This window comes from Trichoderma atroviride, chromosome 7 (assembly GCF_020647795.1).
Source record: "Trichoderma atroviride chromosome 7, complete sequence".
Taxonomy (NCBI): Eukaryota; Fungi; Ascomycota; class Sordariomycetes; order Hypocreales; family Hypocreaceae; genus Trichoderma; species Trichoderma atroviride.
The window spans coordinates 210225-238149 of NC_089406.1; the positions used below are offsets into that span (position 1 = coordinate 210225).

Here is a 27925-nt window from a genome sequence, read left to right on the forward strand (position 1 = left end):
CCATTGACGTCTCGATTCGCCACCTTCTTAGTGCCGGGTTCCAGGGCCAGCTTCATCTATAAAGAATCTTCCCATCTGCAGAATCCCACCCCTATCGAAATAGTTGCATTATGAGTGAGGAATTGTATCGGCTTACGCCTCTTCTCACCTGGCACGCCTTATATGACCGATTGACTGTTCACTGATGGCAAGCATCAAACGGAAGCAGTAAGAATGTATCAGCAGGAAGGCTGGCGGCTGGTGTTGCGTGCATGGCATCTGATGCACTCCAAACTGCGAGTGAGCTACATCTATTCAAGTAAGGACACACAAAAAGCTCTGTCCAGAGCATGGCAAAAGGAAGAGATGAAGGAGTTTCCAAGAACAAAGAGTTTTCTCAAATACTCAATCTTGAGCCAGCTCTTGTAGAGGACAGTAAAAAACAGTAGAAAAGACTGCATATTCTTCTATGAAGAAAAATGTTGACACTACCTTTCACTAGGTGCAGTACTTTGTACACTTATTTTACTGTTCCTACCTTGGGAATATAATACAATCATTATTTACAGATCCCTCCATCTCCCAGGAAGCCAACTACTTGCTTCGTTCAAACCACTCGTGAACGACGGTATAGCAGCAACACTTACTAAATACCACCCAGAGAAGATCGGCAGGGGCCTCGACGCAGGGTCAAGCATAATACTCTGAGGACTGACTCAGCCAGTCTCAGACCTAATAAGCCATGCATCTCGAGTTGGACACTAAGCAGTTAGTGATTTATAGCCTCATGCATTGCGAAAATGCACGGCCCCATTTGCCACGCGCGTGTAACCAATCTCGGTAACAATGTCTCATGTTGCACATATCACAGCTACCTACTAGTAGCCCTAGCCAAGGCAGAATATGCTCAAGCTGTAGTTTTCATCTTCCGTCGATGGCTTACCAGCTGTAAGTAATGTCTTCGATATGAGGGGACGTTTGAAACAAATATTATGCCAAGATCAGATATCGCCTATTCGCTTGGCTAGCTTGGACTATGTGCTTGGAGAAAGCCATTTCTATGCATTGGTCGCCATGGTTGTTAGCTTTCAGAGAACAGCTGCAATCCTCGTCTCGCTATAATATATATCAGCTCAGCATATATTTTAATGTTTTCAAGAAAAGATAGAAGAAAAAAAAGGAAAAGAAAAAGAAATTGGTCCAAATGGGTGTCGGTTTCTCTTGGATAGCGTCTCAGCTCCTGCGCCAAGCCAGTTATCGTGTCAACACCAGCTTATAGTAACAAAAAAGAGACATATCGAGAGCTTATTCTTGATCAATTGGCATTAATAACATCAACAAGGCAATCTCCAATCACAATCAATCTTGAATACGCCATTGTTCTCCCTACATATGTAGCTTACGGTGGCTGGCGGTCTCGACCACTTTGAAGCTCAGCAAGTTGTCTTGGCTTCGATACAGCTTTCAGCTGGGCGAGAATGGGGTAAATATCGGAGGCGGTCATACACCAATCGTTGAGCCATTCGGTGAGAGAAAGCGCAGAGGCAATGTCTCACACGGAACACTATGACAGCTGCAAAGATGGGGTAATCCTTGGCGAGATGGAAATAGCTTGAGGCATCACGAAGTAATATAGTAATATTCATAGTAATAATAATAATAATAGCAACAATAAGGGAAGAGAAGGGAAGAAAATAGGGGTCAAAAGACGATGCTGAAAAGATATAAAGCGAGAGGATGCTCTTCTCAGAAAACGACCATCCTCATCATCACCTCAGCAATTCCAACCTCATCACCAAGCAAAAGCCTTTCAGTCTCCTTCACTGGCTACCAAAAACCTCCATAAAAATGTCCGTCTTTGAGGGAACCTACATCATCCGCAGCGCCTTGTCCCAGCGCAAGCCTGTTGACCTCGAAGCCTCCAACCCTACCGGCCGTCTCATCGGATAGTATGTCCTACATCCACCTCTCTTATCCTTTGTATATAAGAGAACATGGCTAACGTAGAGATGCTCTACAGCACATACCACGGCGGCCCCAACCAGCAATGGCGCTTTACACACATCAACAACGACGAGTTTAGCATCCAGAATGTTGCTACTAGCACCTATGCCGCTGCTCCGAGTAAGGCTTGATATCGGAAATCATCTCTGCATTCACTAACTTCTCCAACCGCAGGCGGAAACGATGCTACAATCAAAGCCGCCAGAACCGACCCCAAGGGCAACGCAGCTGCTCGCTGGAAGATTGTCAGGGCCAATGCCGGCGCCGACACTTGGTAGTAAGTCATTCCCCTGTACACGTACCTTGAGGCAGTATATCTGACACTTTTGCACAGCATTCGCAGCGTGGCGTCTTCCAGCAAGACGTGGGATGTGACTGGCAGCAACCAGGCGGATTTGACGGCCATCATCAACTATCCCTTCCACGGTGGCGTGAACCAGCAGTTTACCTTGACGCGCCTTGGCTGTTAATTCAAGAATATCTGAGCCAAGCCTATGATGGCTGTTTTAGCCGAGCTCAGGGCCAGCTACTGGGAGGTTATTGGAGAATAGGGTCAACTAGTCATATACTAGTACAGTCAATCATATGAATATACATGTTGCCAATTAACGTCAGATATCTATTATCGTAAAAATGCTGCCGTTACCATGCCCCAATGCCACGATTCAGTATCCCAGGAACGCCAAGAGGAGCCCGCCATCAATCAATCTTCTTTTATTCGTGGAAACAAACGCATAATCATCATGGTATATTATTACATGTAGTCTGCCTCACCGTCCGTGCCGAGTATTCATATTCAATGCTTTTCGATGCAGCCCGTTGGTAAAGCCGCGATCTCCTCCTCGCTCCCGAGCCTTGTCGTCAGCCTCTCGAGCAGCACGTTCTTGACTTTCCAGAGCCGCCAGACGCTTCTCTCGATCATCGTCAAGCTCGGACGCAGCCGACTGCATGGCAGCCAGTTTCCGAGCTTTCTCCTGTGCTCTCCGACTGTCTTCCCCGGCATCATCACGCTCTTTGTGAGCGCGAGGGTATGCTGGGGAGCGCCTCCGAGGGCGGTCTCCCCTACCGTTGGAGTCTGAGTTTCGGTGGCGACGATCGCGGCTGTCATCGCGGCTCCGATATGAATCATGCCGATGGCTTCTGCTCTCACGCTCCTGAGAATCATCCCTCCGACGACTTGATGTGTGCTCTCCGTCTCCTGAATAATCCCGCCGTCGCGGGCTGCGGGACCTAGAATATGAGCGCCGGCGATGCCGCGAGTGTCGCTCGCCGTCACGATCTCTGCTTCGATGCCTGCGATGTTTCCTCCCATGCCTGTCATCTCCGTTTCGATCTCCATCTCTGCGCTTCTTCTTGCCATCGTCAACCCCCATCGATGAGAGCAGCTGGCGGCGTCTGATCGGGTCGTTCATCATTGCCTCGTATGCGGCTTGTTCCTGGCGCTTGATGGCCAGCAGAGGATCATCGCGGATCTTGGCTGCCGTGTCGCGCGCGCTGTTGGCATTTTGCAGCGCAATGAAGCTCTCCTGTCCCGCGGCCTTTTCGAGCTTCTTGTTGTCGTTGCCCTTGATGAGGTTGTCGATGCGCCTCTTTCCCAGCAGATACGCCTCTGTCTCTTCAGTGGTGCCGGCCTGGCCATCCGTAGGGCCCTGGTACATCCAGTCGACGCGGTCTATCCTCTTCTTGCCTCCGGCCGCCTCAAGTTGCCTTTGGAGGTCTTCTTTGGCGCGCTCCTCCTTGATCTCGTTGATGCGCTGCTGGGTGCGTTTGCGCTCGGCGAGAGCTTTTTGTTCCTCATCGTAGACGGCTTGCTGATTTCGCCGCAGGCCGGGATGGAAAGATTTCTTCAAGTTCAAATCTCCGCCACCCATGGTTGCGACTCGTTATGTGGATGATGTGGCCGTTTGACCGTGGTGAAATTGATTGACGAGTTTGATGAGTTGCCGCTGTGTGATCGATCGCGAGTCTGCGCGTCGCTGGAAAGCTGGATGGTAAATCAGAGCTGATGAAGAGTAACCAAAGACAAGTGTAGATTGCTGGCAAAGCGCAAGTTGAAAGGTGTTGCAAAGGTGCGGTAGGCACAGTAACCACTACGGTGACCAAAGTTTGAATCAAGTGGCGAACGCCACATCTTTTTGCGGCTACGTTCAAAAGCTGAATTGTGGCGTAGTGCAGGGTAGGGCCGCAGCTGAAGTTCGAAATGCCAAGGTCAAGTCTTTGCAACTGTCTAAGGGATAATAGATATGGTATAGAAAATGCTATGCGATTGAATGTCGTTGATGATTTCAAAATGATGTTCGTTATCGTAGCGCGCCAGGAATCGAGATTGATGGGAGCATATGGCCTTGGTAGTGAGTAGTTTGCTATCCGCAAGCAACCACCCATCTGGCATAGCAGATATAAATTCACTCCAAGGGTCAAGCGACATCTTGAATCTCCAGGACACCAAGATGACGGAATACCGATGTTCTATTTAACAGTTTTTTTTTTATTAAATCTTTCCTTTCTCCTTTGGCCGCCCTCGCTCAGAGTTTTGTCTAACCGAGACCCATGATAGAGTCGCACGCAAATATCATACACAAGATTTTATACAGTTGAGTCGGAATATATAAACGTCATTGAATCGTAAAGCCCACATCTACCAGCTGGCTCTCTTGACGCCAGGAAGATTTCCTGCCATCGCCTCCATTCGGAAATTGAACTGTAGGGTGATTTAACGTTAGCTCAGCTTCTTCTCATGGGAGCATCAATCTCGTTGGCCGATGCACGCACTCTTGTCATCTTAAACGCCCTCAGCACACCTCGCCCCTGTCCACCCATTATACAACGGTTGCGAATCTGCGTGGGCCGGGTATAGGCGTGCATCTGGGAGAGCTGCAGCTGGGCCGTGGCTCGAACTCGGGGCGGCAGCGTGGTGTTGCGGATCATGTATCGAAGAGCTTGCCTAAAAATAGCAGAAGAGGCAGAGATTAGCACGGCTCGGTTCTCCGACCAAGGGTTCGCCCATTTGCCGCCGCTTAATCTGCGCAATTTTGGCTGGCAATTTGGCGAGAGATGGAGTAGAGAAAACGAGGCCTTACCTCTCCGTCTCATGCTCCTCAAAGACCTTTCGCTTGGTGTGGTCGCGAATGGTGCGGGCCTTGACGAAGCAGCCCAGGTCGAGCTTCTTGGCCCGGAACATGGACATGGTGGAAGGCGGTGCGAATCAATCAATTGACGAGGGTCGGTGACATTGAAATCTCGGGCATCTGGACGAAAGTTTGATGATGCCGGGGCTGGCGGTGTTTAGCCGGTGTATTGCCGGCAGCTCCTCTGCGACAATTTCGATTACGCTGCGGCCGCCTGCTGGCGAAGTTGTCGCTTGGCTAACATCATGTGATTGATGCTGGAAAGAGCAATCAATTGCTTCAATCCAATCTTTAATGCTACTACTAGTAGTAATTGATTTTCGTCTTATTCTTCCAACTGCCGACTCGGCTTCTGTACCCGGACTATGTCGCGCGCATTCGTCCAATGACAGCGGGAGCTGTCCTCGTATTCAATCAGAGGCCATGTACATGTAGCTACACCACGACTCTTTTCTACACCACACGGACTACTCCGTTCCTATAAATGGGAATGCCTCGTTTCAGGGGATGTGCAAATGCTACTCACGCTCACTCTCTCGCTGCCGTCACAACCGTCGACAACATGAACTCCGCCCAGTTGGGTCAAGACAGCGAGCGGGTTTTGTGCGGAGGCGCAGTGCCCAAAAGACCGGCCCTGGTTTGATTACGGATGGATAACCGGCAGTAGGCACTGCTTGCAGGCTGCTGCTATTCGCAAACTCGGCATCATGGGCAGCAAAGACCTTTCTATTCCGGCTTAATGGGTGGGTTTTGTCCGACTCGACTATTGCTTGGCCGTGCAGGTCCTTGTTTCGACGAGCAGCACAAGACTGGATGAGGCTTACATCGTGGATCCCCCGTACTCGAGTGATTGACTGGTGCCCGTCGACGGCTTTTGATGGTGAAGCCCACAACTGGCCTCCGCGCACTTTAGCCACCTACCTATTGAATTAGGCATTGAGCCGGCAATTCATGTACTCGATACCTGGCGCTGGGAGATTGGGGGCACCAAATTAAGATCCCGGACCTCGAGGCGACGAGACAGAAACAACTGAAGAAACCAATTACAGCTCGCGCGCTGCGAGTTCGTCGCGTACCCTGTACCCGGCCGCCCCGCCGCGCTGTCAGCACTGCCGCAGGTACTCGGTACCGCGCACGGCCGTCTCCATCTTTCAGGGGAAATCAGGGCCCCAGCGGCTTATTCCCAGGCGGGCCTAGCAGCCTCGGCGCGCTGTGCCGGATCGGTCCCTGGCGCATTTTTCCAGCACCAGTCCACGTCCCTTTTCCCTTTGTCGTCTGCGCAGCGCCTCTCATTGGCCTGCCGGCGCTCGCAGTCTGTTGCAGCAACGAAATGGGCGGCCCCTGCATCTGCACAGGCAGGCAATTATCGTTACAGAGTGCCAAGGCGTGTCATGGCGCTGCCGCCGTGCATAGCCGGAGGATTTAGAGGTGATAGTGCTGGTGCTTTTGGGGACAAAAACGGCGATTTGGCTGTGTGATGCCGCCAGCCGCCGTATATGCGCTGTGATGCGTTTCCTCTGTTTCAAGTGCCATCACAACGCCACTGATTCCAGCTGCACGGCATCCCGGGGCTCCCCAATAATTCCATTTTTTTTTTCTTTCATCTTCTCTTCACCTTCTAGGTCCATGCAGTCTTTCCCACCTTTCCCTCCAGGGGGCTGCTGGCTATTCCTGGACGCTGAAATTACCAGCCAAGACACTCCCCAGGCGGCCCCTCGCTGGCGACCCGCCGCGCTCAGGTACCAGGTACCGCCCGCGCCGCCCCCCGGCCCAGCATAGCGCGGTACCCCTTACACTGATTGTGCGGACCCCTCGGCGCTTCTTCCCCGTCTCAGTGCAAAATGCATCAAATCAAGCCCGAGCCCCTAATCTCTTTTACTTGACTTGACTCTGCTCGTCCTTCTCTTCTTCTTCTTCACCTCTCCTTCACCTCAGTCCTTCCTTGAACCTCTGCAAATAGAGACATCCGCCGTCGTGCTTCAGGGGCCTCGCAGTCGCTGTTGCTCGCTGTTGAGACTCGTCTCGTCCTTTCATTGTCGTCCTGACTTGGCTTTGGCGCAACTTCGCCGCTTCAATCTCTCCAGTGACCTCTTTGTTTGGCCCCAGTCTGCCTGGCTGCCTCTTTCTGAAACAACAAAGAAATCACTTACACGCTCTTTCGAGATATATCCCCCAATTCGCTTCTCTGCAGGGCCGGAGATACCACACTCCCTAAGTTGATACTTGCAATTAATCTGCCGTTGATTGTATTGTTCTCGCGCATCGACCGACCTCAATCTTTTATACCCAACCGTGTTTATATATACGCCTATATATACCGTTAGATTCTCTTCTCTCTCCAAAATGCGGTACTTGAGCGGTCTTCTGGCCGCCGCCCCTCTGCTGGGCCTCGTCTCAGCCCAGGTTTCCACATCGTGCAACCCGTTGAACTCGACATGCCCTGCCGACCCCGGCTTCAACACCGACTACACCTTCAACTTCAACACCACGCCGTCGTATGAGCTGTGGGAGACGACTGCTGGATCCGTCACCTACGACAACGAAAACGGCGCCGGCTTCACCATCAACAAGCAGGGTGACTCGCCCACCATCCGCACGCTCTTCTACTTCTTCTTTGGCCGTGTTGAGCTCTTCCTCAAGGTCGCCCCCGGCGTCGGCATTGTCAGCTCCTCCATGTGGCTGAGTGACGATCTCGACGAGGTCGACCTGGAGTTTCTGGGCGTCAACAACACCATGGCCTCGACAAACTACTTTGGCAAGGGTCTCGAGGATTTCCACAACGCTGGTCTGTACACCACCGCCAACAACCAGGAGAACTTCATCAACTACACCACTGTCTGGACCAAGGATGCGCTCCAGTGGTACATTGACGGCGCCCTCGTCCGTACCCTCACCCCTGACCAGGCCAACAAGACCCGAAACTACCCCCAGACTCCCATGAGGCTGTCCCTCGGCATCTGGGCTGGTGGTGACCCGAGAATGCCCAACGGTACTCGTGAGTGGGCTGGTGGCAACACCGACTACTCCAAGGGCCCCTACACCATGTATGTCAAGAGTGCTCGCATCACCGACTACGGCGGTGGCAGCGAGTATACCTACGGAGACATGACTGGTAGCTACGAAAGCATCAAGGTCACTGGGTAAGTTGCATCATTGCTGTGCTGAATTCCATTTTCCTGTTACTAACAGGCCATGACCAGCACGGACAAAAACTCCACCTTCTACGAGGCCCTCCACCAAGCCCCCAAGCTGTCTACGGCTGACAAGTGGAACAATCTGCCCGCCGGAGCCAGAATCGCCGTGTACGCGGCGGCCGGCGTCGTCGGCGCCGTCCTGATCGGAGCCCTGCTCTTCTACTGCATCAAGCAGCGCAAGTCCGGCGCCCGCGAGGCCCGCCTGCAGACAGAAATGGAAAAGATGGACCGTATGGAACTCGACAAGCTGAAACGCGAAGGCGTTGACCCGGACGCATATACTGACTACGATTCTCGCAGTATGAGGAAAGAAGGCGTCGTCGCGGCTGATGCGCCCCCCGCAAACGTCAGCCCTCTTGACAGCAAAGGTTGGACCGCCGTCAACATCGAGTCGCCTATGCAGTCGCCCGCCCCCTTCCTCAACCAGGGTGCTCACGCCGATGGCCCAGGAAGTCCTGGTTCTCCTCCTCAGTCTCACCCCGGTCCGCAGAGAGCCTCGAGCACGGCTCCCATCCGGACTTTCAGCGCGAGCCACTCAGGATACCAGGGACTCCCCGGCGGAGAAGTCTGAAAGAAAAAAAGAGCACCCGATAAACGTTCATGATAGAAAGGGAAGCGGGCTGGTTTTATTTTAATCATTATTTTTCATTTTTTTTTTGAAACCAAAGAGCGATGGGGGCCATATACAACAGCGCGCGTGGGATGAACTCTTTTTTGCGTCTTCTTTTTCTTTTTTTTTTTTACTCTCAAGAAAAAAAGAAAAGGGTCTCAATGACTTGTTTCGTTGTTTGAACTTTTGCCTCCAGATACCAACCTTTGGATGGCGTTTTAGGTGTTGAAGCTAGAAAGGGATGTATGGCATTTATGGACACAAACTTTTATTTTACCACTTTTTAAATACCTACACATCTGGCCGTTTTTGGGCTTTCTACAGCACGTTGCATATAATTTAGCTTGGTCGTGAATATGAACATATTACTTTTATAATACTGCTGAGCTTCTTGTTGTTGTGACTAGCCATTTGCTTTGTAGGGATTCTTGCTCTGGTCCCTTGTGACGAGCGAGTATCATATTGAGTCCAGAGTCTGTGTAATAGAAGATTGGCTGTTCATTGTGTTTGAGCAAATGAAAAGGGGATTTCTGTAAAGCTCGTTTTTACTATATTTTTAAATTTGAGATGATGCAAAAGAAATAGATTATACCTATTCTTCATTTAGAGGATGAAAAAGATTCAAAATATACCTATTCCTCTTCATATAAGCATCATCGTAACCTGAATGGAGCTACGCGGAAAATGAGAGAAAATGTGTCGATTACAGGTTAGGCACTCAGCCGAGAACAGATGGAACCGCAAAGAATAGGTATAAACTACCTATAAAAGGCAATCGCAAAAGAAGAAGAGAAGGAATTTTTTATCCGTGATTGAGATTGATTTTGTCAAGTTCTTTTGCTATACCTACCGCTAATTGGGTTTTCAACCAGCTAGATGAAATGCGCTACCTTTACTGCGAGTCGCTTCCATCCTGCTTTTAGGTACAGCTGTTTCAGATTCATGCATCTCGATTGATGAGCAACCTCGGTCGATTCCTAGACAAATTATTTCCTCATTCACGTTTCTAACAAGGTCGATGAACGTGCTGTTGCACGTACATATACATGATCCTTCTTGCCCGAGGGCAGCGATATAGCGCATCTCTAGGTGCATGTACTTAAACCCAAAAGCGTACGATTGCCTGCGCCATCAGTGCACAGCGCACTGCACTCGCTGTTGGCTCGCTGTATTCGCCGCCCTGACGTCACGCGATGATGTGGTGCGAATCGAATGAAACGACGCCTCAACCGACCAGAACGCGCGTTGGGCTCTGATTCGATGCCCCTATAAACAACGTTGCTTTTAATCTTGCATATCGTAAACAATCCCTCCTACCTACCTACTTATCATTCTCATCCCTCTTGCAAGCGCAAAGAAAACAGCACTTTTTCCCAATTATAGCCATGTCTGTGAATATCCCCGGCGTCGTCTGGAGCGCCATGAGAGCGCTCGGCCTCAACGCAACCACCGCAGAAGACGACGATGAGCCGATGCAGCATCACGCAGAGCGCCGCTACGAGCCCAGCCCGATTGACATTGCCGTGGTCAGGGCCATGCTGTGCCGCTCCAAGAAGCTGCCGCCAGACCTGATTGACGCCATCTTCGACTTTGGCGAGTACTGGGCTCACTCCACCACGCAGCTGCACGAGAGCATCCACATCATGGGCGGCAACCCGGACAGAGAGGACCGCTTCTTGCTTCGATCGTATCCGCTGGGCCTGGTGGATGCCGGAGCTCGACAGAATGCCAACGACCAGCCATACACCACCGCCTTGCCGACGCCTCGTCCGCTGGGCGAGAGTCTCGACGCCAGCTTCTTCGCAAAGGCGGCAAAGTACCCTGTGCCGCGCATCACGCACCCCGCGCGAAAGGTGGTCTTCTCATTCAGGAGCCAGGACCAAGGATGGGTGACGAGCTCCGACGACGCTCAGGACCCGTATTCGAAGTCGTGGACGTGGTTTGACGCGGGATTGGAGAAGTTTGACGCATCTGGTGCTGGTGAGTTTCTCCATCTCATCCATCTCATCCCTAGGTAGACAGGGCTCATGATGGGTGCTAACTGCTTCTTAGAAGATGGATCGTTACCCTCTGTCAACTCGCTTCGGCCACTTTACCCTGAACTTCAGCAGACCTCATCTGACCCAGTCGGCTACAACTACGCTCACAAGCTGCTGCATTCACCCGAATGGGAGATTCAACGCAACAAGACAGCCCTTGGAAAATGGCAAGACAATTCCATCACGTGGTCCTATCTAGACGACACCGCACCCGACTCAGAAGGCGGCCAGGCCCTCGTGGCAAAGGGCAGAGGGCGTGAGACGGGCGACGGGAAGTTTGTGCGGGAGCTGCAGGTGGGCGACGTGGTGACGGTCTGGGGCAGGGCGAGGTTTGGCGGGTGGGCGAACAAGATTGAGTCTGTGCGGATCGACGTGTACTGGGCGGTGTAGACGGGGTTGAATCTGGATTTTGGGTTTTGGTGTTTATTTGGTCCAAGGCGTTCTGGCAGGCTGAGAGCATGTTGAAGTTACTTGACAGCAATCATTAAGATGAGAATACTACATGTGCCACTGGACGGGAGGATGCGACAGACAAATTGAAGTGAAGCCATGATTCCAAGACAATGTCAATCCAGACCAATGCCATCTCCGGCTTGATTTCATTCTTGACTCGATTGCGTCGTGCCCACATCACAAGCTTCAACGGCGTTGACGTCACATCAACCACAAGGCTGATTTTCACAGCCTCTTTCATGTAGGCGGCCATCTCACTAACGAATACACACCAGCACCTCAAATATCACAGCATGCTTCTCCGGCCGAGGCGCAAACTTCCTTCCGCCATCTCTGCTCGCCGCCATCTTCGCACCATGTTGACTTACCGCGGCATTTCCGTGTCCACGCCGGACTCGCTCGAAAACGCAGAGTCGCACCTCGAGTCCTTTAAGCCCTTGAATGTGAGCCAATCCGCCATGAAATACAACATTTAGTAATTTTAACAAGCCAATTCATAGTCTTGGATCGATACTCTGACCAAGTCTCTCGCACTGCAAAGCCACGCCTCTCACCCATTCCACTCCGACCCCTACGTCCTCCGCAATGTCACCATCCAATCCTGCGACTTCTGGGGCAACCGCATCGGCTTCATGAAGCTCACCGCGCAAATCTCCAATTCTGCAGGAGAGACGCTGCCGTCAGGATGTCTCCTGCGCGGCCCCAGCGTCGCCATGCTGGTGATGCTCATCCCAGACGACGTGCCGCCGGACTCGGACGAGCGCTACGTCGTCTTGACGGTCCAGCCGCGCACGCCCGCCGGAAGCCTGACCTTCGTGGAGCTGCCGGCGGGAATGGTGGACGGCTCCGGAAACTTCAAGGGCGTGGCGGCAAAGGAGATTGAGGAGGAGCTGGGCATCACGATCCGCGAAGACGAGCTGACGTGCCTGAGCGAGCTCGCAGAGGCGTCGAGAGAAGAGCGGAATACGGACGCCATGTACGAAAAAGAGAATCTCCCTGCTGCCATGTTCCCCAGCGCTGGTGGCTGTGACGAGCACATGACCATCTACAGCGCTGAGCGACGCATTCATAGAGACCAGCTGAGCGAGTGGGAGGGCCGCCTCACAGGAGAGCGAGGCTCTGGGGAGAAGATTACGCTCAAAGTGGTGCCAATGAAGGATTTATGGAAAGAAGGCGCTCGCGATGCAAAGGCCCTGGCCGCGTTGGCGCTTTGGCAGGGCCTGCGCCAAGAACAGAAGTTATAGGTAGCTGAAGAGCCCCTGATATGCTAATGCTGATGATGCTGTTGTTCCTCCCAAACCCATTTTCCTCCAACGAGACGGAATCAGAAATGACGGCTCTATAGTAGTAAATCTTTCATATCCACCTTTATCTTGATGAACCTATAGCTTCAATCTCTGCGCCAGCAGGATGCCCTCGGCGAATGTGCCCACCCGCGCATCGATGGCATAGCCCTCTGCCTCCAGCTTCTTGCATTCCTCCCACAAGTTGGCCAACGGCACGGCAAAGACCTCGATAAACTCATTCTCCTCCAGCTCCGGCTTCAGATCCTGATTCTCCGGCAGCGCCATGTCGATCGTGACGTGCACCATGCGCAGATTCGTGTTGCAAAACCCAGGGTCGTTATACATGATGGGAGTTGTCTCAGTCACCACGCCCACGTAGCCCGTCTCCTCCTTGAGCTCGCGCACGGCGGCCTGCTCGGCCGTCTCGCCCGCGTCAATCAGTCCGGCGGGGACCTCGATGACGACCTTGTCGACGGGCGGGCGGTACTGCTTCTGCAGGATAATCTCCTTGCCCGCGGGCTTGTCGAGGATGGCGACGATGCCCACGCCGTCGATGTCGGCGCCGGCGGGGCGCGTGCGTCGCTCGGCCGTTTCCCAGACGCGCTCGATGCCCTTGGGGTCCTGGTAGGTGATTCTATGCGCAGAGTATCAGGCAGACGAACGGGGAGAGTGAGGGCGCATTCGCATCGTACTTATTCAGGGAGATCCATCGCGACTCGTCGTTGGACTGGAGAGAGAATCGAGGTCAGCAAGAAGCGTGGGATAGTTGCTTGATTCATAGTTGCGGTCAGCACCTACCAAAGGCGTTGTGGAAAGCACTTTTGCACTAGCAAAGGACATGGTGACGCGACTGTGGCTGCGATTTGCGATGAAGCAGAAACAATGACGATGGCCATGCAGGTTGCAGAATTGCGGCTAGAGGTCCGATGGCGGCTGGCGGGGTTCAATGGCGGGGAGCCACCAGCGTCGAGCCCCTGTAACTGGCGCTGTAGAATCAAAGCTAGTGAATCGAACTGAAGCAGCTAGCGGGCCAGGTACCCGCTAGCGTCACTAGCAGTAATTTGAATGCCCAGCTGCCAACATTTCGGCAGTTCAATGTTGTGAAAGCAAGACACAGGATTCGCGATAAAGGCCTCGATGCTTTGGTCTCCATTCATGGCCTAGACAATTTGATCTTATCTCGGCATTTTAAACATCATTCCATCATCCGAACAATTCCTAACAAGGCAAAATGCTGGTACTTGCTTGGGTCTTATACAACCAGCTGCTAATAGCAGTCCATGCATCGTTGACGTGGAAAGCCGTCAGCATCGGGCGCACTAATGAATTGCGTTTGCTCTTCTCTTTTGAGCTTGCGCCGCTTAAACGCCTCATTCCCACGATAACCATTTACCTTTACCAAAGCTGGTGATTTACCCCAGATTGCCTCAACTGTCGATGTTTGTGGCAAGGGCGCGACAGAGCATTCTGGCCATTCCAGACGAGTCTCATTCACCACCCCTGGTACCTAGTAAACCCCAATAGCTTCAACGCAATTACGACAAAGCAGGGAATATTGCGTAGTTGCTGACATGGCCATTATCTTGCTCCAAACTCCAGTCCAAATTGGCGGCATACGCGTTCCGGATGCTGTACCCCACTGAAAAAAGTTCCCAGGGCACGCCAATCATGGCCGCCGGGAACCTGAAGCTTTGATAAAGGCTTCACGCCTCCGGCTAACTTTATTGCTTCTGCCCTTGGACTAGACGTTTCGGTCGATATTTGCCGTCTTTACTATCTATGCTTCGTGTGCCATCGACGTGTCTTGCATATCGTGTCGTCATGTAGATGATCCGCCGTCTATCTCCCCCCCTATGCGCTCCCTTACCAATACTTTGCTCTGATGGGCTCTCCTATAATACAGTCTTTTGCAGCATTTCACTTCAATCTTCTTTTTTTGTGCCATATCCAAGGCATTCTAATAACAAATACACAAAATATCAAAAACTCGAAACCGGTCCCATCATGACACGGTACGGCGCCGCAGCAGACGCCGAGTCTTCCGGCCTGGGCTCTGATATCGAGGCCAACGGAGATGGATACTTCCACCACCACCGTATCGGTGACGATGAAGCCGAAGCCGACGAGACAACATCGCTGCTGCAAAGCAACGACTTGCAAAACAACGACCTGCCAGCCGACATTGCGCCCTCCAAGGCGTTCCGCCGCCTCGTCGTGGCAATGTGCGTCCTGTTCCTCTTCATCGTCGAGGTCAGCCAGTACATCCTCAACCCCCCCATGGAGCAGATCATGGAGGACGTCATCTGCCGGCGTTACCACCCAGACCATACGATAGCCATGCCCCAGCTCCACGATAGCCGGTGCAAGGACACAGAAGTGCAAAAGACGCTGGCCATGGTGCGGTCGTGGAGCACGTCTCTCGATATGCTGCTTCGTAAGTGCCAACGAGTCTAGTTGCATGACATTGCATCACTGACAACTGAGTAATAGCGCTTTTCGTGCAGATTTCCTTTGGAGTCGTTGCTGACAAGTATGGCCGCCGTCTTGTCATATTTCTCTCGCTCCTGGGATGTTGCCTCGAGCAAGTTTGGATAACCGTTGTCCGTATGTATTGCCCTCCCTCTCTTCTCCCCCTTTTCTGACTTTGGCCTCGCACAGTCTTCTTTCCCGATACTTTCCCCATCTGGAGCATCTTGTACGGCAGCATCTTCCTCTTGATTGGCGGCGGCAGCCAAATGGTCGTCGCCATGATTTCGACTGTCGTTGCCGACGTCGTTCCCGTGTCCGAGAGAACCGGCACGTTTTATTTGATCTACGCCATGAATCTTCTCATCTCCATTGCCGTCAACCCTCTCGCTGCGTTCCTCCTCAGCATTGACCCCTGGCTTGCGATGTGGATCGGGAACACGGTGCTCACCATGGGCATGCTGTCGTCTGCTCTCATCCCAGAGACGCTCAAGTTTCGCCAGGCGGTGGATAACAAGCGCCGTGGCCAAGATTACTCGTCTGCCGCTCAGCAAGAGTCACAGCTGCCATCGAAGCAATTCCCCAGTGCGAGAGAACTGGCGCAGCGCGCGTGGTTTTCGGTCAAGAACGATGTGTCTCACGTATGGCGGTTCATCTTCACGTCCAAGACGGTCGTCCTGCTGCTGCTTGCCTATGGCCCATTCTATCTCATCAAGTTGACGTTTGTGTTGGACATTTTGCAGTACATGACTCGCCGCTTCAACTGGGAGTGGTCAACTGTAAGGAGAAGAGACCCCTTTCTTGTATACCGCGTCCAAGCACTGACATGATTTCCTATAGGCAACCTACGTCAACACGGTCAGCAGTCTGGCCGGAGTCTTCACCTTGCTGGTGCTGCTGCCGCTCTCGTCGGCTGTTTTGACCAAACGCTTCCACTTCAACTCCATCAAGCGAGATCTATTCCTGGCCCGCGCCTCCATCGTCATCTTCATCGCCGGCAGCCTCTTCACTGCCCTGGCGGGCGTGCCGTGGCTGTTTGTCTGCGCCATGGTCATCACCAACATTGGCGTGGGCGTCAGTTCCCTGTGCCGAGCGCTGCTCAATGCCGTCGTGGAGCCTCATACGGTGGCCACGCTCAACACGACAATGTCTACCATGGAGACGCTCGTGGGCTTTTTGGGCGCTCCCGTCATGGGATGGCTGCTGAGTCGTGGCATGGAGCTGGGCGGCGTGTGGATGGGGCTGCCCTATTTGGCGACCACTTTGCTGGGAATCGCAGTCATGACGGCACTCTCTTTCGTGAGAGTTTAGAGGGCATCTTTTTCAGAGTGTGGGTGTTGGATAATAAGTAATAGAATTGCTAGAGCATCAATCTTGAAAGAAAGAGAAGCTGCGCGGGACGCAAAATTCAAGATGAGAGCCGAGATATGATGAAGGGCGATACAGGCGGCGTTGGTGGCTACATTGATAGCGTAACATACTTGACGTATATTTCATTTGTCGATACCATGAATTGTCAATTAGATACAAGTTAATTAAGATCATTAATTCTCCAGATGCCAGAATCATGAATGGTGTAAGTGCTCAGCGAGTTCTGGCGCTAATCGGAGCGGAATTTCCTGGTGCAGCTCCTATCGATAAGCCCCAGCGCCCCGCGAAGTTGTCACCTAAGACAGAGCGACTCCACTGAAGCTTCGATCCAAGATACAGCAGCTCACGACAAACAATTGAACATACCGTCATCACTCCCAGCAGAATCTCTACGATAACCTTTTTGCTCAGAAGAAGCTTTTTATCTGTCTTGCCACTCTTCGATTACAACATAGAATCGGCGCAATGTCTGACGACGAGGATTTCATGCAAGAGTCTGATGAGGAACAGTTGGTGCTATTCCTGGAAACCGAGGCGCTCACGGCCTGTGCTGATGCGATGCTTGCAGATATGACTTCGAGTACGAGGAAGACGACGACGAACAGGAGGCTGGCGATGTCGGCATCGAGAACAAATACTACAACGCCAAGCAGCTGAAGCTCAGCGACCCCCAAGATGCCATTGCGGAGTTTCTCGGGATACCGCCCCTCGAGCCGGACAAGGGCGAATGGGGATTCAAGGGCCTGAAGCAGGCCATCAAGCTGGAATTCAAGCTGGGGCAGTACGACCAAGTGAGAAGCTGAGCTCGCCGACGTTGACACCAGGTTACTGACAACTACCAACTCCAGGCGGCCGAACACTTCGCCGAGCTGCTCACATACGTCAAATCGGCCGTTACGAGAAACTACTCGGAAAAGTCAATCAACAACATGCTCGACTACATCGAAAAAGGCGCCGACGAGTCAGCAGCCGTGAAGAGCATCGAGAAATTCTACTCCCTCACGCTTCAGAGCTTCCAGAGCACGAATAACGAGCGGCTGTGGCTGAAGACGAACATCAAGCTGGCCAAACTCCTGCTGGACCGCAAAGAGTACTCGGCAGTATCCAAGAAGCTTAGAGAGCTTCACAAGGCCTGCCAGCGCCCCGATGGCAGCGATGATCCAGGCAAGGGAACTTATTCGCTGGAGATTTACGCCTTGGAGATTCAGATGTTGGCGGAGACGAGAAACAACAAGCAGCTCAAGACGCTCTACAATCGTGCGCTCAAGGTCAAGTCTGCCGTGCCGCATCCCCGCATCATGGGTATCATCCGTGAATGCGGCGGCAAAATGCACATGAGCGAGGAGAACTGGAAGGAGGCGCAGAGTGACTTTTTTGAATCGTTCCGCAACTACGACGAGGCAGGATCGCTACAGCGGATCCAAGTTCTCAAGTATCTGCTTCTCACCACCATGCTGATGAAGTCAAACATCAACCCGTTTGACTCGCAAGAGACAAAGCCCTACAAGACTGATCCTCGCATCTCTGCCATGACGGAGCTTGTCGATGCATACCAGCGGGACGATGTTCATGCCTACGAAAAAGCGCTGCGAAACAACCAGGACATTCTAGCAGATCCGTTCATCGCAGAGAACATCGATGAGGTCACGCGAAACATACGGACCAAGGGAGTTTTAAAACTCATTGCGCCTTACACACGCATGAAGCTGTCATGGATTGCCAATCAGCTGCGAATATCAGAGCCCGAGGTGCAAGATATCCTTAGCTTTCTCATTATTGATGGCAAGATCAAGGGATCAGTCAACCAGCAGGCAGGCACTCTAGAGATAACATCTGCTGCCGACATTAGCAGAATCCAGGCGCTCGATAGCCTGACCACATCCATTAACGAGTTATTTGGGGCCGTCTTCAGAGAGGGCGAGGGCTTCCGGATCGAGCACACTTCTTTCGAAGACGCGACTCCTGGCCTCGACGTCCAGGCCTTGGCGAGCCTTGCGAAAGCCGGTGGCCGGCCGGCACAGCGCCCACTACATAGGCCTGGCAAGGGCAAACCTGTCTTGACGCCTCTTTGATTACAACATCATTCTTTTTTCTTTCTTCATTCTCTGTTTTCCAGCGCCTTGTTTTGGAGGCGCTGCGACGGTACCCCCTCTTCAAGCAAGTTTCCATGATAACCCTACGCCGGAAATTTATTACGGGGTGACCACTTCCCTCATACAGGCGCCGTCGCTTGGATGGAGAACAGGATGGGGTCTTGAGCGTGCAGATTTTGTGGCGAACGAAAGCTGGACGCCTGTGCTTGGCGAGGAATACGACGTTGCCACGAAGGGGGGGAAATGGACTGGGATAGGCAAATACAGAGCGAAGCCTGCGATTGATGCTTGTCATATCAACAAGAGAAGTTACCCGCGTACATTCACCCACGTGTAGCATTCTGTAGACGAGGTGATCTGCACGCATTCGCCACGACGATATCAAGGATACGGGTAGCATTCCGGGTGGCATCCGAATGGCTCGGCAAAGATCAAGGCCAGGGCAAGATTCTCCGCAGTAAATGCGCATTTCCCGCTTCAGAGAACAAGTTTGGGTTCTAGACCTCGTTTTGTTTCTAATGAGATTCTCTTATGCATCATCAGTCTCTGCATGAATACAACCGTAGCCTTGAGGTAGAACTACCGTGCTGCTTGGAATATTGGGTCATGGATCCTCATGATTGCCCCCCCACAATTTACTACAATCAGTCAAGAGATGAGAAGGTGCAATATTCATGATTAAGAAATATCTACAGTACGGAGAGCACTTGGAAGCCAGGAGAGCCCATATATGGATCATGTCTTTATTGAAGCAACGCCTGAAGCAGCAAATCTCATTTGCCTACACAAGCCGCAAGACTACTGCCCGTAAACACACATCTCGATCTCCTCAAGCCCCGGCCATTAAGCTCCGATTCCACAAAATAGGCGATGCCGTTATTATAACCCCGTAACCCCTCATCTGTACGAGTACGACGATGCGACTCATGTCTCAAGGCAGCCGGCGGAACAAGCTGGGTCCGATTGGCAAAGCTGCATGGAAGCGAGTTTGCAATAGAATAGAGTGTCAGGGATCGGGATATAAAAACAAACAGACGAAAAATAAGAAAAGAAAGGGCGGAAAAGAGGGCATTAGCAAGTGGGAGTGTTACACCGCGAGCTGGATCCTAGACATGGGTGTAAAGTATCTCCATTATCCACGCAGTGAACTTGGCAATGCTACAAGACGTATAAATCGACAGTGAATTCGCCATCAATATGAGTAATGGAAAACTACGCAGGGATAGGGCACAGAACGGGCAATCCGAGAGCAAGTATTGACCAATATAAGAGAGCGAGCAGTTACTACTGACTCTTTACAACGGAGTTTTCAACATGCAGTGCAACAGGCTGCTGTCTTTTGAGGCACAAGGCAAGGCTCGTTCCACACAGCAACATGTCTCGTATTCTCTTCTCTTTTGTCCTTGCTCTGCATGAGGCCTTTGAAGTTGCAGACACGTTGTATCACGACGAAAATAGAATCTACAGTGCAGGGTAGGATAAAGAATCTAGACTGGACTGACACGGCACCATCACATTACACACACACTTACACAGACACACATCTACGGGACTAATGCGGTGTAGCCACGCACCCATCATACGTAGGGCAGATGGCTCACGATTATGATGGGCGTCACTAGTAAAACTAAAACAGACAACAAAAGAAGTTATTACTGTGAGGCGCTTCATAATTCCGCTAGATACGAGTACCATGTCCGCCCAATCCACGGCCCGCAGCTGTCATGCTCCAAACAGGAAGCTGGAGATTATCGTAACAGAACGTCTCTCGTGCTCCGAAGTCTGACGACAATCGATCGATCCATCAGGTGCTCTCGGAGCGGCATTTGCTTACCCGTAATTCGCAAAACAAACAACTCTCTCCATGTTCCTCTATAGCCACTCCTCTGTTGTGATGCATGCATTTCATTTACTACTTGCAGCATTTTGCGTCTTTTTGAGCAACCCGGTTTCACATCACTCCAGTTTCTGTCGTGTCCTACAAATGAGACACTTGCACATCACCGTTTGGGCAACGTGCCGCTGAAGACTGGGGATTACGCCTGTGGTCGAGAAGCACAAAGATGTGGCGCCTACACGCGGTACAGAGCCCTGCGAGCTGAAATGATTTGCTGTGAAGAGGCCCCGAGAAGGGTGATACAGAGATTGGTTACATGGAGTGTGTGCAATGTACATGTACCCGGCTTCTTGGAGACACCTGACAGTTCATAATTCTTCTGCATGTTGTTATCATGTCCTTGTATCAGAATTGCATAATGTGCTCCCCTGTTCTCATTATTACACCTGGACCCTACGTGGCCCCTAGTGTTTGCTTTCCTCAACTTTATCTGTCCCTCTGTGCAGAAGGTTACGGCTAATGCTGCATGTCTTGAAAGATGCCTCCACCAGTTATTAGAGTACTGATTACCTGTGCTTGTGATCGTACTCTTGTGGACCCGGGCATGCTGGGATTTGTTTGGGGGCTGGAAGAAGGCGCGGCATGAGCTTCAACTTCCTTGCTTGGACATTCGGCTTAGGACCAGATCTCCGGCGATGCTACAAGTACAGTACTCCTACAAGGCTCTGCTACAGTACGAGGAAGTCGGCTCGGGGGTCCTGTCGGTTCCCGCAGGGAATGCTGAAGCAAACTTGCATAGAGTACATGATGCTAATTAGTGGAAACATGCTAATTACAGCGACATCATCGGTGAATGCTAGTCCCGGCATCATTCTAGAGCGGGCAGTAGCGGCAGCAACGGCGGTAGCAATAGGTAGACCTAGCAATAGTGTTGACGGGGGCCAATAGAGGCAGAGCCTGTTTGCATCTTGTACTGCGGACAAGCATCGTGATGGAGTGGGGATTCGACGCCGGCAGTCCAATCAATCCCCCAGAAAGACGAGAGGAGAAGGGGCTTACATATTGGATGCGCGCTATTAGATGATATTCTTGCCGAGATACTGTGCGGAAGAGTGCCAGCATGTATTCTCAGCTTGGCGGCTTCGGGGTGATGCTGAGCGAGGCGATGAGATACGGAGGCTTTGGCAGCCCTGCTGGTGGAAAGCAGCATCAAGTGACTACCCATGCTGCTAATCACGGCTGGTCTCTCGACCCGACGGGACATCGCGAGGGGACATGGGATATGCTTGCTTGTATGCGTGTAATTGTCTATTATGCAGGCAGCTTGCGTGTTGTTGTGAATGTGCAGCTTGGCGCGGTGTTTGGATTGAAGCATTCAGCCCAGAGGAGACCATATAATAATGGTGTTGCTGTACTTGTATCGAGGGTGGTGTGCTTGTGGCGGAGATGAAAACTCTCACCTGATGCATAGGTACATCTGCCTACATGTATTTGATACTATAGACGGCCCTCTGCGCGCACTTTGCAGACTGAAACATGCAGAGGGATATGCAGAGAATACGGCCGCACACATGGGAAATGGCCTACGTAAGCTTTGAGTTTCTCGGTGCTGGTATCCGAAGTGATGATGGCGATAATGCAGCCTGCATCGGTCTTTATGCATGTGTGTTGCTGATACTTGTGGTATATACTGCTCCGTACAGCGCATTGAAAATAGACATTGCTAGCAGTATATTATGGAATTAACAGCACAGTCAGGTGGGGGTCACCGTGGTATTGCCTTTGCAAGGTGTGGTGGTACGCAGATGGGCATGTGCAGGAGCTGAAGATGCATCGAGGATGCCACTACGAGTATAATACAGGGGGGAGCAGCGTGCTGTGGAGGTCTCGTCCAGCACTGAGGCAAAGGAACAAGTGCAGGGAACAGGCTTGTAGAAAGAGCTCGGTTATGACTGAGCTCATGTGCTGTGAGTGTTGCTGGCATACTGACTGCAACTACTAGTAGTGATACGAGAGACGCTACATGTGCTTGGCCACATGTGATGTGACAAACTCGATAGTCATAGGACTGTGGGCTGGCATATATGCTTGCACTTGTCGATGTAATAACGCTTAGATGTAGGCATTCACCGGCTTTCGAAATATAACCCGGGCTACCGGCCAGTCGGTAAGAAGCAGGCGGTCAAAGTACAGCTGTGGAATACTTGTACCAGTAGATACATGTCCATCTAGATGCCACATCCATGCCTCGACTGGCCAACCAGCCTCAGACATCATTGTCCATTCCAAGTAATTCTGCAAAACGGCCGAGTGGAGCCTCTAGCGGAATTAAGAGCTATGCATTCTGTGCTGAGAGCAATTACTAAGATGCCTGGTGGAATTAAGCAGCTTGCTGGGATATCCCAAACCCAGCAGCATGAAGCAGGTATCCGTGCGTAGCTGGTCGACTGAGCTCTGGGTACCGGTACCTGCGCCTGGACGTGCGTGAGATGAGCATGGGTGGACGGAGTATCCGTAATTAATGTATACCGGCGAGGTCGATGGGGTGGTACCGAGTATGTGTACTTGTACATGCATCGAAGGAGTGGCCAATGTGCCTCGTGCAGTACACAGAAACGCCCCGTCTCGGAGGATATCAAAGGGCCTACTTTTTAGTAGCTGCTAGCATCATCTCCATGCTGGCCTGCGGAGCAGCAATATTACACGTCGATAATTCTGCGCAGGATACTGCCCTGATCGGAGCCCCTTCTTGACTGATTCACAGCACTTGATGCGGCCGGACAGCTCCAAGATGGAGGCGATACCACGCTGCTACCAACGACAAGGCACGATTAGCGCCGCGTGCAGGCAAGGGGGTCGTCACATTTTTGTTAATTTCGCGGTGATGCAGCGGACGGGACGCGGAGAAACTTGCCCATTGCTGGTAAGGGCAAAGCAAGTTTTAATTGCTGACGTTGATGCGGTGATGGGGTGTCATGAGCTGTGTGATGCTGTATATATCACAGCAACAGGCAACTCCAGTCTACAGATGTTAGAACAGTCTACTCTAAGCGAGGAGGTGAGAAGAGACGAGTGTGAGAGAGAAAACTTGTACGCTTCAAGGACTGCACGGACACCATCCGAACCACGGAATGCGTATCGACAGCTTCCGGCGCCCTAATGTATCAGTGTCTATGCAATTCTTCTGATTGGAAGACGAAACTTCAGCCTTCTTTGCGCAAAAACCTGTTCTAGAGTCGTACCACTGCTTATACAAGGCCCGGCCACCTCACCTCACCTGCCAGGCAATGCAAGAGCCCTCATCAAGCTCTACAGCGTGCCGTACAATGTAAGTATGCGCTGTTCGGCTGCGTGCTTATTGTCTCAGAAGCAAGCCACAGCGGCCGCGGGAGCAGCCAATCGGCAGGCTACGCGCTGATGACTTGATTTGTATGCGTGTCGTTGCAGCCAGGCATAGCATCGGCTGTTGCTGCATGGAGCGAAGGAAGCACACGCCCGCGGCAATGGGTCTGCGTGGCTCGTCTTTCTGGCGCCCCGGTCGTTTGCAAAGTAAAATAGAGTGATATTGTTGCGTGGCTTTCTGAGTGCTCTGCTTGTATGCCATATCCTGGAGCCGTCACGGACTGTTGCTTTCAAGGATTACATGTACATGTACACATTGTACACACTTTAGTCTCTCCCGAGACCTTGCACAGTAGCATCCCCTCTGCAGCCGTCGGTATCTCGCCTTCAACGCCTGCTCCTAGGGCATGGCTGGAATATACTCTAGTATGCTAGAACTATTGATGTTTGCTCCCCTAACCCATGAGATCTTGGCGGCCCCTCTCTTCGTTTTAGTGGCCAAAGGGCAAACACTGCTAGTGCTACCATGCTAGCATAACGAAGAAACAAGTCAGCGCCGCTAGGGAAGAGCGCTGAGATCGACAGCGGGAGCTATTTTGACGACGTCGTCTTCATCATTGGCCTGGGCCTGGGAGCTGGGGCTGCGGTAAGTATGGAGACGGGCGGCTGGTGGCATGCAGAGGGCTCGGGTCAGGATTCGGCAGTCGACTGACAACGATGGCAGCGGTTCTCCATGTACAGATGCCCTTCCTTGTAAATACATGTATGTAGGCACAAGTATACATTCGAGGCATACAGCACTAAGAACTGGACATCACAGCGCTAAGCAGGGCTCGAGAGGCGCTGGGCACATGGCGCTACATGTGTCGAGGCGTTCTGGAGTCGGCGAGCTCGGGTACCTCCAAGGTAGTTCCCAGCATCTCTCAGCACACAGAGTCCGTTCCCCAGAAGCCGTTCGAAGTCATCTCTTTCCGACTGCTGCTAGTACTGCTCGAGCCTAGGCAGTAGCCCTGTGATTACTCTTTCTTGCTACTGACCTCCCTATTGAGTAAGACGGCTGAACAAGGACCTGGAACTGGAAGGGGTCCCGGAAGTGGGGAGGCAAAAGGAAGAACCAAAGGAAGAGAGGCGGAAGAAGCAAGTGGCGGCGGCAACGATGCAGCAGCAGGCAGACGGGAATACAGCTGGACCGGCGAAATGTACCAGAACCGTGCAAGTGGCCAGCGAGCAGCGCCAATGATGGAAGCGTCAGTGGGGAGTGTCGGCCAACTTTATTTCAGAGAATGGACGGACATGTATGTATGTAACCAACGGATATGCTTGGCTTGAAACCCCTGGTAACTGAGAAACAAAAAGAAAAGAAGAGCAAGGGAAAGCAAGGGAGAAGGCAGGAACAAAAGAGGAGCCAACAAGACGATGCCTGTCTGTACATACGAAACAGCCTTCAGCGTCTCCGCCTTGGCTCAACACTGATTGGGCTGGCTTACAGCTTCGGTGTCTGATCGCCAGGAAAGATGATGTGTAGCTTGCAGTTGTCCAGGAAGCAATAGAGTAATGTATACTCGCGCAAAAGCCCTGACAGGGCCTGAAGGCTGGCCAAGCACCGACGCTAATCAATGAATAGGTACATGCAACGAGCAAGACGCAACTTACACGTAGATACCTAGATGTAGACTTGGCGAGCAGAGCAAACTTGCTGCACGTAGGCTATACTTTTATGCGTTGAATGGTCTCAAGCGCCCGGCCCCTGGTGCTGCAGTGATGTGATTTACTCCTTCACATACATGAGCAGGCTGTATGGCTCGCCGAATATCAGCCCGCAGGTGAGGCAGGACAACTCGCCCCGGTCACAAATAGGGCGAGGAGAGTTTGATCACCAAGCGAGCCCCATTTCTTCTTCTGCAAGGGGATGGACATTGAGAATTAAACGTATTGAATCTACCAGTGGTTTGATTCGTGATACAACTACCGGTGCTCACACTCGTGCAATCGTACAATGAATGCATAGAGCCATTGATTGCAAGCGTGGAATTGGCTGGGCACCCGTTGAAGCTTTGCCGAGATAAAGACGCATATGCTGCGGGCTGACCGATTTCAAAGCCGCGTCCAATGGGACAAAGGTCAGCGTCAGCGGATGTTCAAGTCAAGCCCTCTATGCGAAAATAGATGCACGCAGTTGGCATAGCTGGTTATGCTAAACAACTTGTCTACGCTGCCATAACCATAACCACGCCTGAAAGACCTCGGCAGTAACAAGACGGGTGTGCCAAAGCAAGGTGCCACAGAGCATGGATCCAATATGCGAGGACAGACGCACACACGCCCGCATCGCTCCGGGCACAGAGGCTCATCGCCCGTTGCATCGCCGTGGCTCAGAGTCGCTTCCGATACGCCCAGCTTCACTGCTCCCACACGCGCTTGTCATCGCCGGCGACGTGCAGCTCGCACAGGCTCCAGAGCAGAAACATGTGTGTGCTGTATACGCATTGACTGGAGCGGCCTGTATCCGTGACTTTGTGGAGTGGAGCGTATGTACGCATATGCAGGTTGATGCTTCCGAGCCTCGCTCTCGATGAGCGGCGTAACCTCCTGCAGCAGCATCATATTACAAAGACCGACCTATCTATACATGTACAGTACCTACTTGGATCTCAATCTCAGTACATGCCATGCCTGTAGCAACTATTGAGCACCACCAGCCCCAGCCTTTTGTCTTCTTCCCTTCATCTCCCCTCTCCTTCCAAAAGGCACCCCGGTCCTGGCTGTGACCGGCATTGCCGTGTGGTCCAAAGAACGACGCAGCCAATCTCGCACCCTGTAGCCTTTTTTTTCTTTTGCACTCCTCTTTTTTTTTTTTTTTTTTTTCAAGTGGCCACCCCCGGCTTCGATAATCTGCAGCTACCCTCCTGTTACATGCAGGCATTTGTTCCTTCTCCCAGCTATCGGGAACGAGCAAAATGGCCCTGGGTACAAGGTACCTCTGAGGACGGGAGCACCATTGAATATCAATTACGACGAGTAGACTAGCAGGTGGACTATAAGCTGAATGGCGACACCAAATACGTGTAGCAAACAACGACGTCTAGTAGGCTTGCGTAGTAAAGCTGTGTGTAGGTATTTCGTCGGATATGTACTGATTGAGCGGGAAAAGAAACAAAACGAAAAGCAGCAACGCGTTGTCCAGTGCCTAGGCCTCGAGCTCCAGTCCCTTGCTCGTGCAATGCAATGCGGTGTAACCGCGTCCCAGGTACATGTTCCTTTGGATACATGTACCAACTGCGGCATTGTCTGCGGCATATTAATATGAATCCAACTGTACTCTCGCAAGTAGCCTACAGCGCCCCGAGGTGCTCTCGCAAGTCCTATCATTGGAAACAAGAAAGCAGAGAGATGCACAGCAGAAATGACGACACTGGCGGCGACGTTTCCAAGGTCCAGCTCGCCTCAATCTTGTTCCAGTCCTTGGCGTAATACCTACAGGGGCAGAAGCAGAGGCAGAGGCAATGACCGGGACGGTATAAGACGGGGCGGCGTGTGTCAGCAAGTCAGGCTTTGCTGTTTCTTGTTCCAGCTCGGATACGGAGCCATCTATTTTGATACTATTTGCGTCGGCAGTTGTTGATGACGCATATCCAAGTACTTGTAGAGCTCCAATATCATGCCATGTGTTGTTATGCACTAGGCACATGTACGGCAAGATGGGCCGAATTGCTGCTGCTCGCTCGCTCACCTCTTGTTCCTCCCTTGTCAATACATCTGGTACTTGCAAGTAGAATTCAATACCAAGCCGATGCATAGACAGTCCAAAGCCTGCACGAAGCGTTATTACAGCCCACGCCCTAGCAAATACGTAGTACCCACGCGGTATAGAGTAGGGTTGGGTTGCAGCCTCGTCACCGCATGTAACAACGGCTATTATAACGCTCCCTTGCTCGATCTCGGTCCTGGCTTTCTCATGGAGCTTGGAACTTGCCATGACCCTGTACATGCAGCCGGCACTACGGAGTCGAACCCGACCGGCTTCAAGGCCCGCTGCGTCAGGTCCGCATGGCTTGTGGGATTTCTTTTCGTCTCGTCTCCAAGGCTCTCTTACAGCATTCGTACAAGCATCCTTTGCCATCGT

General features: G+C 52.0%; 10 protein-coding genes across 11 annotated transcripts; 7 read left to right on the plus strand and 3 right to left on the minus strand.

Annotated features, from left to right (window-relative positions):
* Positions 1 to 1716: 1716 nt before the first annotated feature.
* On the plus strand, positions 1717 to 2453 carry TrAtP1_012056 (uncharacterized protein; the record flags this gene model as incomplete). The annotated part of the gene is made up of 4 exons (XM_066115375.1): positions 1717 to 1928; positions 2000 to 2103; positions 2158 to 2260; positions 2318 to 2453. 4 exons carry the CDS (start codon positions 1717 to 1719, stop codon positions 2451 to 2453), a joined length of 555 nt encoding a protein of 184 aa, XP_065971473.1.
* A 1941-nt stretch (positions 2454 to 4394) lies between these two features.
* Positions 4395 to 5350, minus strand: TrAtP1_012057 (mitochondrial 37S ribosomal protein uS14m). Its single transcript, XM_014090063.2, has 3 exons — positions 5064 to 5350; positions 4756 to 4927; positions 4395 to 4684 (listed from the first exon to the last, which is right to left on the minus strand). Exons 1-3 carry the CDS (start codon positions 5168 to 5170, stop codon positions 4622 to 4624), a joined length of 342 nt encoding a protein of 113 aa, XP_013945538.1. The 5' UTR covers positions 5171 to 5350; the 3' UTR covers positions 4395 to 4621.
* A 2104-nt stretch (positions 5351 to 7454) lies between these two features.
* Positions 7455 to 8876, plus strand: TrAtP1_012058 (uncharacterized protein; the record flags this gene model as incomplete). The annotated part of the gene is made up of 2 exons (XM_066115376.1): positions 7455 to 8251; positions 8312 to 8876. 2 exons carry the CDS (start codon positions 7455 to 7457, stop codon positions 8874 to 8876), a joined length of 1362 nt encoding a protein of 453 aa, XP_065971474.1.
* Positions 8877 to 10300: 1424 nt separating this feature from the next.
* TrAtP1_012059 (uncharacterized protein) lies at positions 10301 to 11344 on the plus strand (the record flags this gene model as incomplete). Its single annotated transcript, XM_066115377.1, has 2 exons — positions 10301 to 10895; positions 10968 to 11344. The coding sequence occupies 2 exons, from the start codon at positions 10301 to 10303 to the stop codon at positions 11342 to 11344; spliced, it is 972 nt and encodes a 323-aa protein (XP_065971475.1).
* A 356-nt stretch (positions 11345 to 11700) lies between these two features.
* On the plus strand, positions 11701 to 12651 carry TrAtP1_012060 (uncharacterized protein; the record flags this gene model as incomplete). Its single annotated transcript, XM_014090488.2, has 2 exons — positions 11701 to 11850; positions 11908 to 12651. 2 exons carry the CDS (start codon positions 11701 to 11703, stop codon positions 12649 to 12651), a joined length of 894 nt encoding a protein of 297 aa, XP_013945963.2.
* A 138-nt stretch (positions 12652 to 12789) lies between these two features.
* On the minus strand, positions 12790 to 13533 carry TrAtP1_012061 (uncharacterized protein; the record flags this gene model as incomplete). The annotated part of the gene is made up of 3 exons (XM_014090487.2): positions 12790 to 13327; positions 13386 to 13420; positions 13492 to 13533. The coding sequence occupies 3 exons, from the start codon at positions 13531 to 13533 to the stop codon at positions 12790 to 12792; spliced, it is 615 nt and encodes a 204-aa protein (XP_013945962.2).
* A 646-nt stretch (positions 13534 to 14179) lies between these two features.
* Positions 14180 to 16711, plus strand: TrAtP1_012062 (uncharacterized protein). 2 transcript variants are annotated; one of them, XM_014090486.2, is made up of 4 exons: positions 14180 to 15127; positions 15184 to 15297; positions 15352 to 15938; positions 16000 to 16711. In XM_014090486.2, the coding sequence occupies exons 1-4, from the start codon at positions 14521 to 14523 to the stop codon at positions 16468 to 16470; spliced, it is 1779 nt and encodes a 592-aa protein (XP_013945961.2). In that variant the 5' UTR covers positions 14180 to 14520; the 3' UTR covers positions 16471 to 16711. The 2 variants fall into 2 exon arrangements, with proteins under 2 accessions (XP_013945961.2, XP_065971476.1); XM_066115378.1 differs by having other exon boundaries at positions 15352 to 16711.
* A 157-nt stretch (positions 16712 to 16868) lies between these two features.
* On the plus strand, positions 16869 to 20173 carry TrAtP1_012063 (uncharacterized protein). Its single transcript, XM_014090485.2, has 3 exons — positions 16869 to 17039; positions 17099 to 17321; positions 17379 to 20173. Exons 1-3 carry the CDS (start codon positions 16996 to 16998, stop codon positions 18600 to 18602), a joined length of 1491 nt encoding a protein of 496 aa, XP_013945960.1. The 5' UTR covers positions 16869 to 16995; the 3' UTR covers positions 18603 to 20173.
* Positions 20174 to 21580: 1407 nt separating this feature from the next.
* TrAtP1_012064 (uncharacterized protein) lies at positions 21581 to 21858 on the plus strand (the record flags this gene model as incomplete). Its single annotated transcript, XM_066115379.1, has 2 exons — positions 21581 to 21752; positions 21809 to 21858. 2 exons carry the CDS (start codon positions 21581 to 21583, stop codon positions 21856 to 21858), a joined length of 222 nt encoding a protein of 73 aa, XP_065971477.1.
* Positions 21859 to 27100: 5242 nt separating this feature from the next.
* TrAtP1_012065 (uncharacterized protein) lies at positions 27101 to 27922 on the minus strand (the record flags this gene model as incomplete). Its single annotated transcript, XM_066115380.1, has 1 exon — positions 27101 to 27922. One exon carries the CDS (start codon positions 27920 to 27922, stop codon positions 27101 to 27103), a length of 822 nt encoding a protein of 273 aa, XP_065971478.1.
* Between the last annotated feature and the right edge of the window lie 3 nt (positions 27923 to 27925).